At 36.9% G+C, this 16,310-nt stretch overlaps 1 protein-coding gene across 1 annotated transcript in view; it reads right to left on the bottom strand.

Moving 5' to 3' along the window:
* The window catches only part of IQSEC1 (IQ motif and Sec7 domain 1), a 45,322-nt gene that overhangs the window by 11,230 nt on the left and 17,782 nt on the right, over window positions 1-16,310 (bottom strand). Inside the window, exons 4-10 of the mRNA XM_015816421.1 lie at window positions 13,001-13,123; window positions 11,712-11,878; window positions 9,168-9,307; window positions 5,981-6,010; window positions 4,153-4,278; window positions 3,218-3,317; window positions 1,037-1,198 (exon numbers count right to left, since the gene is read on the bottom strand). Coding sequence (XP_015671907.1) covers window positions 1,037-1,198; window positions 3,218-3,317; window positions 4,153-4,278; window positions 5,981-6,010; window positions 9,168-9,307; window positions 11,712-11,878; window positions 13,001-13,123 — 848 coding nt within the window. The remainder of the gene's footprint in view (window positions 1-1,036; window positions 1,199-3,217; window positions 3,318-4,152; window positions 4,279-5,980; window positions 6,011-9,167; window positions 9,308-11,711; window positions 11,879-13,000; window positions 13,124-16,310) is intronic.

Below are 16,310 nucleotides of genomic sequence, written 5' to 3'. Positions count from 1 at the left end.
ACCTATACTGTACCTGGGCATTTGGTTTTCTTGCCTAAATGTAACTAATCAACTTTTTAACTTTTCAACTTTTACTTTTTAACTAATCAACTTATGTATTGCACTGGAGCTGCTTTGGTCCCATCACTCTTTCTCAGCACAATCTACACCTGGGGAGAAATTGGGGAAGAGTAGTGTACTAAATACATTACCATTTCTTCTTGAAAGGAAGGCAATATAAATCTAATAAATAAATACAACTGAAAAAGAAAATTAAACTATTTTAAAACTTGGATAAATATTGCACTGCAATCCATCAATTATGTTATACACGACAGGATTTCTGTATGGTGAGAGAAAGCCCCATTCAGTTCAATGTAGGGGAATATTCTGTGTGCTAAAAATGTCATTTCCACTTGAAACAGGCATACCTGTGGAGGTACTACTATAACTATTTACAAAACAACAACAACTCAAAGTACCAATAAAGAAGAATATTTGTAGCTCAGGGTTGAAATGAGGGGTCCTTGATGCTCTCTGAGCTCTCAGACGTTTACTGATGTTTATTGATGATGTTACCTAGTTGGGGCAATGAAACAATTAGAGAACACCAAGGACCTTTCACAACTCAAAGTCAATGGCTGGCAGACATAAAGACTTGGAACCTATTGAAACAGCCGAGCCTTCAAGGCTTTCTTTAAGGCCCCCAGGGTTGGGGTTCTTCAGCCTCAGAAAGAAGGTTGTTTCTTACAGCAGCTGCACAACACAGAAGCCAGGCCTTCTAGATCATACAAAATGATATTTTTTAACAGCTAGAGTCTAAGCATACTAATCCAAAAATAAATTTCTGGATAGGGATGCACAACTCTAGATAAGTGGTTTTGCAAATATTCAAGCTTTACGCAATGTAGAGCTTTATATAAATATATGTAAATGTTATGTTTGGATGTATTTATATATGTGTTTCTATTAGAGCTGTGCAAAGCACTTGAAATAAGTGTTTCACGAAATATATAATTAATTATAGGTACTCTATTGTATCTACCTTGGTACTTACACTCTATTCTGTGTTTTTCCATTTCTTGTACTTCTGCAACAGATTCCCTCAGATCATCTGTAAATTTCTTTCTGTCCTGGGGATTTGGAGCATTGAAATTTATTAAAACTTTGATATCTGCTCCCGGAACAGCTGATGTCAGTCGTATGCCATTTGGATAATCTAAGAGGTAGCAAAAAAACATAAACAAAAAATACCCCATTTGTATTAATTCCATTTCATTATTTCCACAGCTCCATGTATAAAAAATATTTCAATAAAGGATTTCTATTACTGCATAAACACACTTTTTCCCTATTTCTTCTAAAGAAGAGCTTCAGAGATTTTCCCACACTGTACTATACATTTCTAACAAACTACGAGGGCAATTTGGAAATAAACCTCCATTTGGTTATCAATGACGGACACTCACAGATTCAGAACATTTATTATACACATTAAAAAAATACAACATTACATTACTTTTCTACATAATCACCATTCAAATTGAGGCACTTGTCATAATGTCTTACAAAGTTTGAAATTCCTTAGTAGTAGTCGCTCAGTGTGAAATCTGGGCTATGGGGTGTGTGTGATCAAAAACATTCCAACATAATTGCTTCAAAAGTTCTTGGGTGCATCTAGCAGTGTGTGGGGGCGAGCATTATTGTGAACCAACACCACACCGGAAGTGGTGCCATAGAAAATCCCGCCAAATGTGAAGATGCCAACGGAATACTGCTAGTGAAGTTCACGGAACGTGGTTCGACCATCAATTCAGAAGTCTACTGTGAAATGTTATGAAAACTCAGACGAGTCATCCATAACAAGCGCTGGGACATGCTGATTTCCAGTGTGGGGATGTATTAGGTTGTAGTTTTCTAATGTGTATAATAAAAATTCTGTATCTGCGAGTGTCTGTCATTGATAATCAAACAAAGGTTTATTCCTGAATTGCCCTTGTAAATCACCATTTCTCACATTAGGTATTCAGCATACAGCTACTGGAGATCATAATTTTAGCAAATGTTTGAGTGTGTCTTAATTCCTCTTACAGCAATGCTTTCAGTAATGTTCATATTTTCAGAATCTTTAGGAAAAAAAACCCTTAACTTAGAAAGTCTTTTGGAAAATCAGCAGAAGTATATCCTGCACTTGGGGCACATGCGGATGGGACTACTGTGTTTCCCGAAAATAAGACCGTCTTCTTTTTTCGCCTCCAAAAGAGGCACCACGTCTTATTTTCAGGGAGTGTCTTTTCCACTCACCTTGCAGTGGTGGGACCAACAGCCCTGCCACTGCTTATGCGGCCGAAGGAGCAGCTTCATTCTGGAGCTGAGAATAGAGCTCTGGCCTGCATTTCACTGTCAGAGGCCTTCTGGAAAGGCCTCTGCAGCCAAGAACAGAGCTACAGATTGAATCCATAGCTCGGTTCTCGGCTGCAGAGGCCTTCCAGAAAGGTCTCTGACTGTAAAATGCAGGCTGGCGAGGAGAGGCAGGTGTTGATTCATGGGAGACCTGGTAAGTGGGTGCGGGGTGCATGGGGCAGCTCCACCCCCCACCCCTGCTCTACCTTTTTAGGTGTGCACCTCGCCCCAAAACTAGGGCTTATTTGGGGGGGGGTTAGGGCTTATATTAGGCCCACACCCAAAAATCAAGCTAGGGCTTATTTTCGGGGTAAGTCTTACTTTCAGAGAAACATGATATAAGTAATATCTGTGCAGTGGTGATATCCAAAACTAATATATTCAAAGGCATTAAGTATAATCCAAAGCTCTTAACAAACTTAGTTTGTTCAACAACGCTTCTCTGTTAACTTTCATATTCTTATGAAACTGCCAATGGCTGATCTACAAATCAGTTCCAGAATTGTTCTGGATTAAGGAAAGTTGTAATATTTTTAACTTTATGTATTAAAATCCTGTATTAAAATATTTTAAGTTTAAATGCCATTTAAGCATAGCCTATAGTGTATGTATTGTTTCTAACTATGTTGTGATTTACCATCTGGAAAATATATTATGGACTACTGTATAAATTCCAAATGTTAATTTTGGAAGCCAGAGCAGCCAAGCAATTTCTTTCTATAGTGAGATAAAGATGTTGCTATATATCTTGGGAATTAGAAAAATGTAACTAAAAGATGCATTCATTCTTAAAAATGATTTACAATGAATTCTCAAATCAGATAGAGAGACTTACACTGATTCTCAAAAAGGAGAACTTGCATTCCGTAGAGGGTAAAGGACTGTCGAAAACTATATGTGACTGAATTCTTCTTCTTTTGAAAAATTTTAGTGACCTAAAAATATTAACAGACAATAAATAAAAATAAAGAAACATATTATCTAACTAAAATATGAGTATTCTAGATTTACTTTGTAATACATAGCTTTATGTTCTTAAATAATATAGATCACATTTGCGTAGTGAACCACAACAAGCATTAGAAATATTAATTCTGCCTCAATGCCAAATTTATATAATCAAAGAAAGAGTTGGAAAAGGTATTCTTCCTATAATACAGCTGGTTAGGCAAGCCTTGAGCAATAACAACAGCTATAATACTACTAAGAATGCATAGAATTGGGCCATTTTTAAATGGCAAAAAATTCTAGGCTTCTATTACCCTTGTACTTCTAACACTGTTTTAAATGGTAGTAAAGCTTTAATAAAAGAATGAAATGTTTGAGAATCCTGATATCTACCAAGGTACACTATTTTCTCTCATAGGAAAGCAAAATATAATTCATTAAACCCAGAACACTCAATTCATTCCTTTTTGTGGGAGATTAATGCTCTTGTACCATTGATAAATGTGCATCATGGTAAGTCTGTGAGGACAAGGTTAACTCAACACTAATATGCATATTGCTTTTAATAGGTAAAATGTATTGACAAGCAATTACTTTAGAGAAGAAGGATTGACTCCAGCAAATTGGGAAGATTTCAGAGGTTTTTTTTTATAAATTAAGGACTTAATGTATGCAAGCTCTGGTAAGTTAGATTACAGACTGGAACTCTCAGATCCAATTTAGTTGTACTTTTGTACCTTACGCAATAGGGCTATGGAAAGCTTTCCTGCTTAATAATGGTTCTCCCTTAATATAAAATAGTATAAATTATGTGGCACATACCACAAGGAGATCATTAAATAAAAATATTTCTCGCTGATGTAATCCAAGCTTCTGAGGTTTATTTGGATCTGGAACTTCAAAGAGCCTACAGTAACAAACAAGCCGCCGATGTGGGAGAGACAGAACCTATAAATCAGAAACAGGAATGCAACATATTATAACCGATTTCCCTGAATTTATAAGGCTGCTCCTTGCAAATAATACTTCCAATTTATTTTTCCCTTTCTTGAACTGAATCCTACATGGAAAACACTTATCAATTCCGTTTGCAAATAGAAATATGTTTAGATTAGTGATTCAGTTTTTTCTATATACTAACTAGAGTACTGTAATTTTAGAAAGGATCCATTTCTAAAACTATGGTGAGATCTGCTTACTGAATATATAAATACAGGTAATCCCTGAATTATGAGTATTCACTTAACGCTTGTTCAATTTTACATGATCAGCGCCCCCTAGTGTTTACGAGAAAGTCCCAAAATTATGAATATTGCAGCACCATGGCAGTCGTTCGCCCTTACGAATGACTGCAGAGGCTCTGCAACATGCACCCTATTCCCCCCCTTCTCCCCACAACTGATTTCCCTTCCCTTCCTGCCGCGCTGGACTCACTTACCTTGCAAAATTTGTGTCCTCTCTGGTGCGGTTTTTTTTCCCTTTGAGGGAGAGTCAGCTTAAAAATGCTTTTCACACCGACAACGGAAGCTCCTGGGTGCCGTAATATTATGCGAGTTCAAACACAAATTCTCTGCAAAAGAGATCATGGCCCCTGGAAGCTTCCATTCTGGGGGGGGGGAAGTGTTTGCTTTGTTTGCATGCCTATGGGGCAAAGCATGGAATTGGAGTCGGCTGGGTGCAGGAAGAAATGCCATCCATGGCCCAGGTGCACTGCTCGCTTGCGTGTGCCGGCATTAGTTTGAGGGCAGGAACAAAGCCTTAAACTGAGTGGGGAGGCATCGTAGGGCGAGTCCCCTTGCACCTGGGTCCAAGCTGCGGGTGGAAACAGCCATCTGAGTGGCCACGATCTCCGTCCCCAACCAGCTACCCACCCCGCACAACGTACTCCTTGCCTGATGGGCCGGTGGCACAAATCCTGATCACTCTTCTACTTGTTCTCTCCACTCAAACGGCAGCAGCCACTTGGGTTTCTCCGCTCCGTCCAAAAAGAAGAAAGCGGAGACGCAGAGCAGGATTGCTTTCAAGAAGATGCAGGTATGCTGCTTGCTCACGTGCGCCGGCCTTATTGAGAGCAACCCTGCTCTGCACTTCCACTTCTTTCTTGGACAGAGCAAAGAAACTCAAGCTGCTGCCGCTAAAATACTTTTTATCCAAAGGAGATCTGAGAGAGATTGGAAAGTCCATGTGACTGCCAATGGGAGGGCTATAGAAACGGAAAAGAACACTCCATTTCTGAAGCACCCCACTGGCAATCACACACGATATTATGGCACCCAGGAGCTTCCACTGTCGGCACGAAAAGCATTTCCAAGCTGACTCTCCTCTCCCTCAAAGAGAAAGAAACCGCGGCAGAAAGGAGACAGATTTTGCAAGGTAAGTAAGTCCGTCGTGGCAGGAAGAGAAGGGGAAGCATGAGGTATCTTAGTGAGTCAGGGAGGCCTTGGGGGCCTGTTCCATCACTAGGCCCCCATGGCCTTCCCCACCCTGACATACCTCATGTGTGTCTTAATGAGCAGGGAGTGATCTCATTCGAGGTACGAGATTTACTCCCATGAATTCTCGAGTTAGGAATGGAATGGGCAGGTTCCATTACATTTGTAACTCGAGGACTACCTGTACTGAATATATAAATATGAAAGCAAACACTTACACAACCAAGCCCATGATGTAAAGATCCAATCTATGGTAAAAAGACACAGAAAATATAATTAAACTTCAGAAAAACACAATATTGTACTTATCAAGCAAATATTTCAGTCTTACTATGATTAAATGTATATAAAATAAACGTCTCTGTAACATTGATTGTAGAGATTGTTAGAAACATGAAATAATTGAAAACCTGAATTATAAAACTTGTATTATTTGCAGTGTTTTTATTTGTTTTGCTTTTGAAATGACATTTTTAGTTTTTATGGCAATAGTATCTTGCCAGAATCACCTTAGCTTGAAAAAAATGGTATCCTAATACGTGATGATGAGCTTGTTGCTCATCTGAAATAGACCAAAGATAGACAAACATGGCCATTTCCTTACAGCTTCCTTCTGTTCCAAAAACACAAGACAAATTTCTTGTTATTAGTATCTTTTGGTTGCTCAGATAAAGTCTATTTAATGAAGTGGAATGAATTTTTATTGCTTTTGTTTCCTATATGTAGAGGAGCTAAAACTACGGTATTCTACAGTGGAACAGAATGGAAGTTCAAAAAGAAAACTTAAACAGATAATTGAGAAAGCCTCCAACTCAGAGCTGTTATTGCAGAAGACCAATTATATACTCTTAAAGCAAAATATGTAGCATGTATTTGCATGCAGGATGTTTCTAGAAAGAGTGCAGAGAAGAGCAACAAAGATGATTAGGGGACTAAAGGCTAAAACAAGTGAAAAATGGTTGTAGGAATTGGGTATGTCTGGTTTAATGAAAAGGACGAGAGGTGACATGATAGCAATGTTCCAATATTGCCACAAAGAAGAGGGAGTCAACTAGTGGGTGGATTCAGCCATTTTGCACTGGTTTGGCAGAACTGATACCTAATTTTTTGTTGAGTTCGGCGACCCAGTTATGATAAATCTGAGTCTCCACTCCTGGCCTTCCCATCTCTGGTTTTTCCAGCTTTTTTTTCAATATGATGCTGAGGTTTTCTCACTTGGCTCCTCCCTTCAGCCATTCAAGTCTTGCCACTCTCACGCTCCTCAGGGTGATGGAGGAGGTTCTCCAAAGCACTGACTGAAGCTGATGCCCTTTTCTATGCCCAAGAGAGACCTCCTCCATCACTCTGCAAATGGAGGTGGAGGAGGGGGGAAAGACAGGTGATCTGGATGTGTTGCATGGTGGTAGCAAGCAGAGGAAGGCAGGGGAAGGCTTCCTCTCTTCCTCTGCTTGCTGCCGTCATGCGGCATATCTGGATCACCTGCCTTTCCCCCCCACCTCCACTTGCAGGGTGATGGAGGAGGTCTCTCTTGGGCATAGAACAGGGCTTCAGCTTCAGTTGGTGCTTGCAGGGTGACTGAGGAGGTCTCTCTTGGGCTTCTCCCACTTTCTCCTTCTTCCTCCTCCTTTGAACAGCCCTTCGTTCCCATTGCTACTTTTTCAGTCCCAGATCTTGGTTTGTCTGGAGCCTTTGCAGAGGGTCTTTGAAAATGAAGTCCTGCAACAATTGGGTGGGGTGGGAACCATCCCTTCACTATTTAACTTTCTTTAAAGTTTGTATATTCTGCATCAAGTAAACTTTAAAGAAAGTTAAACAGTATGGTAGCGAAAATCCAGCATGGAGGAAAAAAACTCAGTTTTTTGAGATGCAGACTAGCATGCATTCACATGCTTCCAATCCTCTTGCTTGCTGCAAAGCCAGATTGGAGTCCTTCGAGCCCATTTCAGAGCCGGTGCAAAAGCGAAGGGAATGGTTCCTACCCTACCCGATCACTGTGGGGCTTCATTTCCAAAGACCCTCTGCACAGGCTCCGGACAAAACTCCGGAACTGAAAAAGAAGCAATGGGAGCAAAGGACTGTTCTAGGAAGAGGAAGGGGGAGAAAGTGGGAGAAGTCATTACTGAACAGGCGAGGCGCGATGGATGTCAGGGCATGGTAGGCCTGGCTGTGAGGACCCTTTGGCAAGCTAAGTGGTTGCGAGGTGCATGGTGCAGCTCCCCCTCCCCTACCTACCTCATGGCAGCGGCCCCCACCTCCCCCTGCAGAGAACCGGTTGTTAAATTATTTGAATCCCACCACCCGTCAACTTATTCTCCAAAGCACGACAAGAAGCAATGGATGGAAACTAATCAAAGAGAGAAACAACTTAAAACTAAGGAAAAATTTCCTGACAGAAGAATTAATCAGTGGAACAACTTGCCTCCAAAAGTTGTGAATGGTCCAAGACTGAAGGTTTTAAAGAAGAGATTGTACAACCATTTGTCTGAAATTGTACAGGGTTCCCTGCTTCAGCTGGGAGTTAGACTAGAAAGCCTACAAGGCCCCTTTCAATTCTGTTATTCTTTTAATCTGAAAGCTCACTTCCTTGATGCCAACCGGTATAATTATTTAAGCTTCATGGGCAATTAAGTGATAACCATTTCAAACATGTACATTTGTATTCTTTATCTTTCTTGATATAATTAATTCCAAAAAATTTCAACAGAAGCACCAGCTATACCATCCAGAAATTCCCTGAAGACACGCTAAACCATTTTTCTAGGACCAGGGACATACCTTTTACATTGGTGCTGCATTTTGGATCTCAATGAATGTAATGAAAAAGAACCATTTCTTTCATTTTGCCAGGTTTTCAAAGACAAACCAGGACCCTCACTCTATGCTTCCCTCAGCAATTCCTCTCTAATCTTTCTCCTTGTTCCCATGTACAGGAAATGGAACAACGTAATATTTTAGAATAACTGCAACATGCCACAACATCTTCAGAAATGAGACAAAGGCTAGTTGATGTTAACTATGGTTTGCTGAAACAAACAAATCACTATTTGACAAGCAAAATCAATGGGGAAGCCAGATTCACTTAACAATCATGTGACTAACTTAACAAATGCAGGGATTTACTTAACAACCGTGTCAAGAAAGGTTCGTAAAATGGGGAAAAATTCACTTAACATATGTATCACTTAGCAACAGAAATTCTGGGCTCAGTTGTGGCTGTTACGTCAAGCACTAGCTCTAATACACTACCAGTACAAAGTTATTCAATTTTCTTCCATTTTTAGTCTTTCTGATTATAATCATAGTATGATTTTTTAGAAGACTTTCATTATCCTGCAATATTCTGGCAACATTCTGAGACAATCCAGTCTAACTTTATGCATAATATTATCCATAAGAGAAGCTTACCGGCTTTTTTCCTACTATGAGTTTTTCAACCTTTTGGACCTGTGACACATGATCCTCATTGGTCTTGAGTTCCCGTTTTCGGATTCTCTCATAAATCCCAATGAGCATCTCTCGTGGAATATCTTCACCATCATCTACACCTGGAAAAGTGATTATAATCACTGCTGATTAATACACGTACCATCTTCGCACTTTCATTATATTATTCTTCATAGAACCCCAAACCAAAGATATATCTGATTTGGATACTACCAGTCACCTTATAGGGGAGATGGGAGGCATAGAAATTTAATAAATAAATAAATTTGTCTGGAATATCAACCCCAAAGCAGGTCCTGGCTGCTAATATAACCATTATGCCAATTAAAGTCTAGATTTCTCTATACCAGGGGTAGGCAACCTCGGCTCTTTTATGACTCATGGACTTCAACTCCCAGAATTCCTGAGTCAGCAGAGCTGACTCAGGAATTCTGGGAGTTGAAGTCCATGAGTCATAAAAGAGCCGAGGTTGCCTATCTCTGCTCTATACCATACTACAAACAGCCATTTTGCAATAAAAAAACAGGCATAAGGCTCATCGATATGGCAATACTTCTATTGTTAAGCAGAAATAGGCAAATTAGGTCTTCCATTCACACACAATTATTGACTGTTTGTAAGAACATAAAAACCCTTCTATTTAAGACTAAAGATGCATCTTGTTTAGTAATCTCAGCCTTTGCAAAAACCTGAAGAAACGATGTAGACAACAGTTCCCTCTCAATTGACTCCTTTTAAAAGTAGTTCTTATTTATTAATATTTGCCCAAGTCCCAGAAATGATATAAAACAGAAATAAGTATGATAGAAGACAATATTTATAAATCAGGGTTGAACTTAGTGCTCTCTGAGCTTGGTTATTTTCTTGCAGATGTTTCATGAGATAATGAACATCGGTGCTAGTATAAAATGGGGTTTGCTCTCATTTTATATATACAAGTGGCCTTCCTTGTCAGTCTTGGTGGTTCCTTGATTGGGCTGCTGTTTACTCAGCCAACTGAGTAAACTATCAACAACCAACTCAGCTTGTGTGACTGAGTTGGTAGTTCCTTGATTGGAGTATTATTTACTTCTTGATTGTTGGTTTAATGTTAATCTCTGTTAATATCTGCTCACTAGGGTGTTGATTGCTGGTGAGAAGATGTTTGGCTTTTTGATTGTTTCTTTTGAATGGTATGTATATGTTGTTTATGATATTAGCTAGTTTGGTAATGAAACATCTGTAAGAAAATGACCAAGCTCAGACAGCACTACTCTGCAGCCCTCAAGCCTGTTTCTATTCTGTTATTTCCAGAATACTGTCACATCAGTATAAAATACTGGAATGTTGAAATAAAAGTGCTAATTTCCATTAATATGATTTTAAAAAAGTTTAGACCAAAAAAGAGGCCCTTAAACTTCTCTATTCCTCCGGCTATTTCAATGATAATACCATATATTCTATGATATTAACAAAGTCCTATCTAGATCTATTTGGCACAGAGCCATCATGACTGAGAGACTTCATAAAATAAATAATAAATATAATTCTTGGTAATCTGATTACTTCATTTAATATGTATTTCTTTCATAGGGATAATTATAATTAGAAGTATAGTTTATGGAATACAAAAATACTAAATAAACGATACTTGATGACTACTACTGTTGAACACCCATTTGCAACTGTATAGTTTAATGGTAGTATTGGTTACTGTACTTATAGGGGAGGGGATAAAGAATTACTTTTATTTCTGCTCATGAAGATTGGAAATCACTTCTTTAAATACTGCTCTGTTTTTCCTTATATTTTTCTTTCTTCCTTTTTCTCTCTTTTCTTGAACCTTCTACTTTTTATTTTTTTTATTTTTTTTTAGTTTAGTTTATATAGTATTTTATTATTACTTTTATGATTACTATTGACTAGTACAAGTAGCAATTACTATTAGTAAAATTTCATAACAATTATTAAATAAAAAATAAAAAATAAATCAGCTATATTAATGAATCTGGATAATATCAAGAGAGATATCCATAGGCAAACTGGTATCCACATGCTATTCATTGTCACTTCCTGATTTAATTAAAGACAAGTATTTTTAAAGTCTGCCTTTGTAGTCCAAACAGAAGAACTTATTTATTTATGAATATATACCTGTATCTACATGCATACATATACACAGAGACACACTAATAGGTACACTTTGTTCCTCACATAGATTCCCAAGCCACTTATAATGTCAAAAGAAAAATCAAACCATTTGCAAATCATTGGATATACAATTATTACTATCTTGGGTTTAGACCTAGAAGGAACCCAAGTATAGTGCAGAATTTGAAATGATGAAATCTATCAATACTGTTCCTTAGCCTGCTGAGAGAAAAACAAAAGCAGGTGGACTAGTTCCTCCAAAGCCTCTGAGGTAGAATGGCTAACTCTCAAAACTTTATTATTATAATTAAACCAACCCACAAACTCGGAGAACGAACCTCCACTGTCAATGATAAATCTCCATGTTATACCTACCTCTTAGATTTTTGACAAAATCTTCAAGCTTCATTTTACGTTCTGGTTTTACATTTGGACTATACATATCTGTGTTTAATAATATGATTGCAAAAGCTAGAATGAAGATGGTATCAGGATTTCTGAACTGCCTTACAACCCCTGGATTGCAGATGCAGTATCTCTGGCTAGAAAAGACATTTTAGAAAAATACTAGGTGAGATTCAAGGATAACTTGATATGGCATTTAGGAAAAAAACAATACATTCATAAAGAAAGCTGAATTATATTCTTATCATTATTCACTTGGTATAAAAAGTAAAATAAAACAGTATTTACTCTTTTATTCTATTCTCTTATATAGTAACAAAAGTCTACACTGCAGAATACTTTACTAAAATAAATACTTTCAATTTCTCAAACATCATATATTAGGTAAATGAATAAAAGTATATCAAAAGGACAACTGTATCATTTTATGCAATTAATTTTCTAAATTTGCACACTTATCCAACACAACTGAAGTTTAAACTTATGTCCTTTACACTAAGTGATTTGAAAACTATTGCAGATTATAGGCATAATATGACTGACATTTGTCAACTGGATATATAATACTGATTTGAGTGAACTGAACAGCAGAATTCATAAAAAAGTATTCTATGTTGCTTGTAAAATATCCTTGCTTCAGAGCAAACTTACAGAGGCTAAGTGAGTCATCAAAAAGTGTAACTATTCATATAACACAGCATACCTATTATATACCATAGCCACAGGATTGCAAACTGGTTTTAGTGGTCATAGAAGCATTTTCCTTTCTCTGTTTAATGATGCCACTGATTTAACAACTATAAATCAATGCCCGAGGGTATATATATCTTTATTTTAGGAACACTCGATGACTTTTACATTTCTTGTCACATCTCCACCAGGAAAAAGAAAATTTGAATAGGTTTTAATGAGCGAATATCTTTGCTCCGCTAAGCTGAACTGCTTAATTCAAGGTTATTATAGTAACTGTATAAGTCAATGCATGTTAATTCGAGACTATATATTTAACTTCTTTTTAAAGGTTTAAAATAAAATAGTACCATTCTGTTGCTTCTGTTTAAAATAAATGACAAAAGAACAACCAAATTAAGCTACCAGAAATTACAATCTATATACATACATAATTATATACATAATTTTATCTTAACAGATCATCTGAACAATCACTTTGCAATTTTTTTAAAAAGTAACTATATTCAACCACACTATTCCTGGAGTTATACATTTTCAATCAGTTGCTGTAACTTGCTGTGTCATACCTAAAAGCTTCAATGAGTCGTTCTACTTTCTGAGCTTCTCCTTGGACACGGATATGAGCTTGAAATTTCCTGAGAGCTTCATCCAGTTCCATAGCTGAGAAGTCCATCTCATCAACAACACAGCTAAAGTAAAGAAAACATTGATTTATCTTGGTTTATCCTAACTGGTTTTCTTTTTATACATTTAACTGGTTTATAGGATAGGATAGGATAGGATAGGATGGGATGGGATGGGATGGGATGGGATAGAGTAGAGTAGAGTAGAGTAGAGTAGAGTAGAGTAGAGTAGAGTAGAGTAGAGTAGAGTAGTTTATTGGTCACATAAGGAATTGTTATTTATATTGCCATTATATTTTGTCACATAACATGTCAGCAACAAATTCAGAGACTTCTCTGACATGAGCTGATGTCACTGATATTCCTCTGGATTGACTGTTATTAGGTTTTTGTTCTAAATTTAAACAAAAAGGTAAGCAATTATAATAACAATGTTTAAAACTTGTATACCACATATTTCCCAATGATTCTTGTAGGAACTGTACTGTCCTATTTCAGCCACTGGATAAGCAGAGCAGACATAGTTACATAAGTAATCAAAGCTCTAGTCTAAAAGGGATGAGTCAAATTCCAAATCTGGACAAAATTTAAATAGTTAAATATTTAGATAAATATTTAAATAGTCAGCTGATTCAAGAGAGTGGGTCTGATTATTTATGAATATTTCTAACATTGGCTTTGTCTCAGACAGAAAGCCTTATATAAAAAGATTTACTTACAATAAAATTGGCACATATCTAACGCAGTTCAGAATGCAAGTCTATTCAGAACCAATAGTGTCTTCTGAATAGATCAATACTCCTCAGTTAATTTTTTCTTATAAATCCTGCAGTTTTAAATGTGCAAATCTTTTGATTCTCTGCATGAGGATACCATTGTTCCTGCAGGGTTTGAGTCTAAATCAGCCTGCATTCACGAGGCCCAGTTTTTCCCTGATAAGTAATGTTTACCCTTATTCAATGTATTGTTGGTTTCTAAGGTCTCTCTGGGTTCATTTTCTTTTGACATGGGATTTTCCTAAAATGCTGTAATTTGTATGAACCCACAACCACGATAAGGCAAATGGGAACCAGTTTTTGAAGGAAAGGTGAAAACCTGCTTCTCCATCCAGAACATGCCATTAAAGACACTGTCTGGATTGAATTTATCTTGATTATATCCTTAGCATGGTGGGAGGTCAGCCATTAAATAATTAATGGAATGCCTGAATATCAAACTAATTTTTAATCTATTTCTGATTTACTATTTTGCACTTTACTCATTGGAAATTTTCCCCCACAACCTGGTAGCAATACATAAAATAAATAGATGGTTAAATGAAAACTAAGCTAGGGTGTAGCTATCATACTGCAATGAAACTTAGCATTTTGAGTGGCATTTAATATCTAATTAATTTTGTTTTTTTAAAAAAATTCTGACATTTACATGAAAGAAGAAAATATGAACCACTATAGCATGTGAATATTTTTCTGCTTTCTTGCCCTATATAAAGTCCATAGCACAAAGTAACATGCTAAAATATAAGCTAATTAATACTGATTGATTTAAGTGCAGGTTGTGATGGCATATTTAATTTCATGTTTTGGCTGAATTCCAGTGCTGCTTTAAGTAACTCAATCTCTACTGCATGGCTTAAAAGAAGAATAAAGTAATCAATGTTTAATCCATAAAAGTTTGAATAACTAGAGAAACTATAAAGAAGTGGCATAAGAAATAACTTTCCTAATTTTATGCAGAATATAAAAAGATATCAGTATTTTTAGGTAGTCCAATTCCTATACAAAATATTTCATTTGATAGTTTTAAATAAGTTTCTCCAGCAGCATTTGAAACTACAGGCTACAGTTATAAATATAGAGCTTTGGAATAGAACTGAACTGAAATGTAAATTTTTTTCAGGAAAGATTAAAGAGCAGGGAAGATATTTTTTTAAGTACGGTTTGCTTCAGATGAATATGAATATGAAACAAATAGGACATATCAGTCCAGGAAGAGCTCACAAGGGACTTGCATATAATATAAATTATGTTCCCCAATTACTGCATAAGAAGCTAGTCTACTTAATTCAGCTCAGATGACTAGAGACGCTTCCATGCATCATTCTTGGCAAAAGTATGCAAGTGAGTTCATCACTGTCATCTGGAATGGTTTTAGATTTTCCAGTTTACCCTACCATAGTGTTTATTAGTGGTCTCCGATCAGTGAATCAATTATATTTGACTATTCTTAGCTTCATAGTCCAGAAAATCATCTCATGGAGGCAAACTACTATATTGTATACTTCTAAGTTTTCAGATGACAATGAAGAGGCTCAGTAGTTACACAAAAAAGCACAAGAAACGACATATTGCCTGCTCATATCCCTTCAACACCAAATGAACTTTTATTTTCCACAGTGATGCTTCATTAAGTATTTGGCATACTCTTTCAGTCCTACTGGACTTGTCTGTTCTTGTGAAGTTAATCTATTTCTGGCTTTGTGTTAATGTATTTGAAACTAAGGCAAAGCTGGTTCTTTCCTTTGAATCACTGTAATTCCACAAAACTTGTAGGTGTTTTTCCACTGATGGGGATTCTTACTTTATATCACGGGTCTTCAAACTTGGCCCTTTTATGACTTTTGGACTTCAACTCCCAGAATTCCTCAGCCAGGTTCAAGGAATCAGTATTATCTATTCTCAACAAGGAATAGGTTTTAAATGTCTTAAAATCTGGTGCTTATCTACAATCATTGTTTAGAATGCAGCTTCTCCTATTCCATTTCCATAACAGATTGCAGCTCCTGGAAAAACATCTGGTTGCAAAAGGGCTGGCATGATATAATTTAATTTTTGCTGTTTCTGAGGCACTCCTTCATGCCAGAAGAATTGCTTTGCAGCCAATTAATCTTCTCTTAAACACACCACTCAGGTTTTTTTTAACAACCTGGTAAATGAATAATTTAATGAATATATTTATTGAAAGGTGGAGGGGATGTATGTTAGAATGGCATGTGTACTCGCACTTTAATGTTGTTACAGATCAGGAGCTCCTTGGAAAAGGGCACTGACCGAATGTTCTTTGCACTTTCCCACTGATCAACAGGAGGGAGGACTGTCTGATTCATGGCACTGTTAGCATTTTGAGACTGGCAGCAAATATCATTGATTAGCTCCAATCATTAGACAAGGCACTGTTGACTTATATAATTGTCAACGCTGCTAATATTGAATATTCTTGCTTTGACAAAATATGCAGAGCTGTCTGGTATTTT

Source organism: Protobothrops mucrosquamatus, unplaced genomic scaffold (assembly GCF_001527695.2).
Source record: "Protobothrops mucrosquamatus isolate PMUCROS unplaced genomic scaffold, P.Mucros_1.0 scaffold449, whole genome shotgun sequence".
Taxonomy (NCBI): Eukaryota; Metazoa; Chordata; class Lepidosauria; order Squamata; family Viperidae; genus Protobothrops; species Protobothrops mucrosquamatus.
The sequence above is the reverse complement of the archived record's forward strand: the minus strand, read 5'-3'. Positions and strand labels throughout refer to the sequence as shown.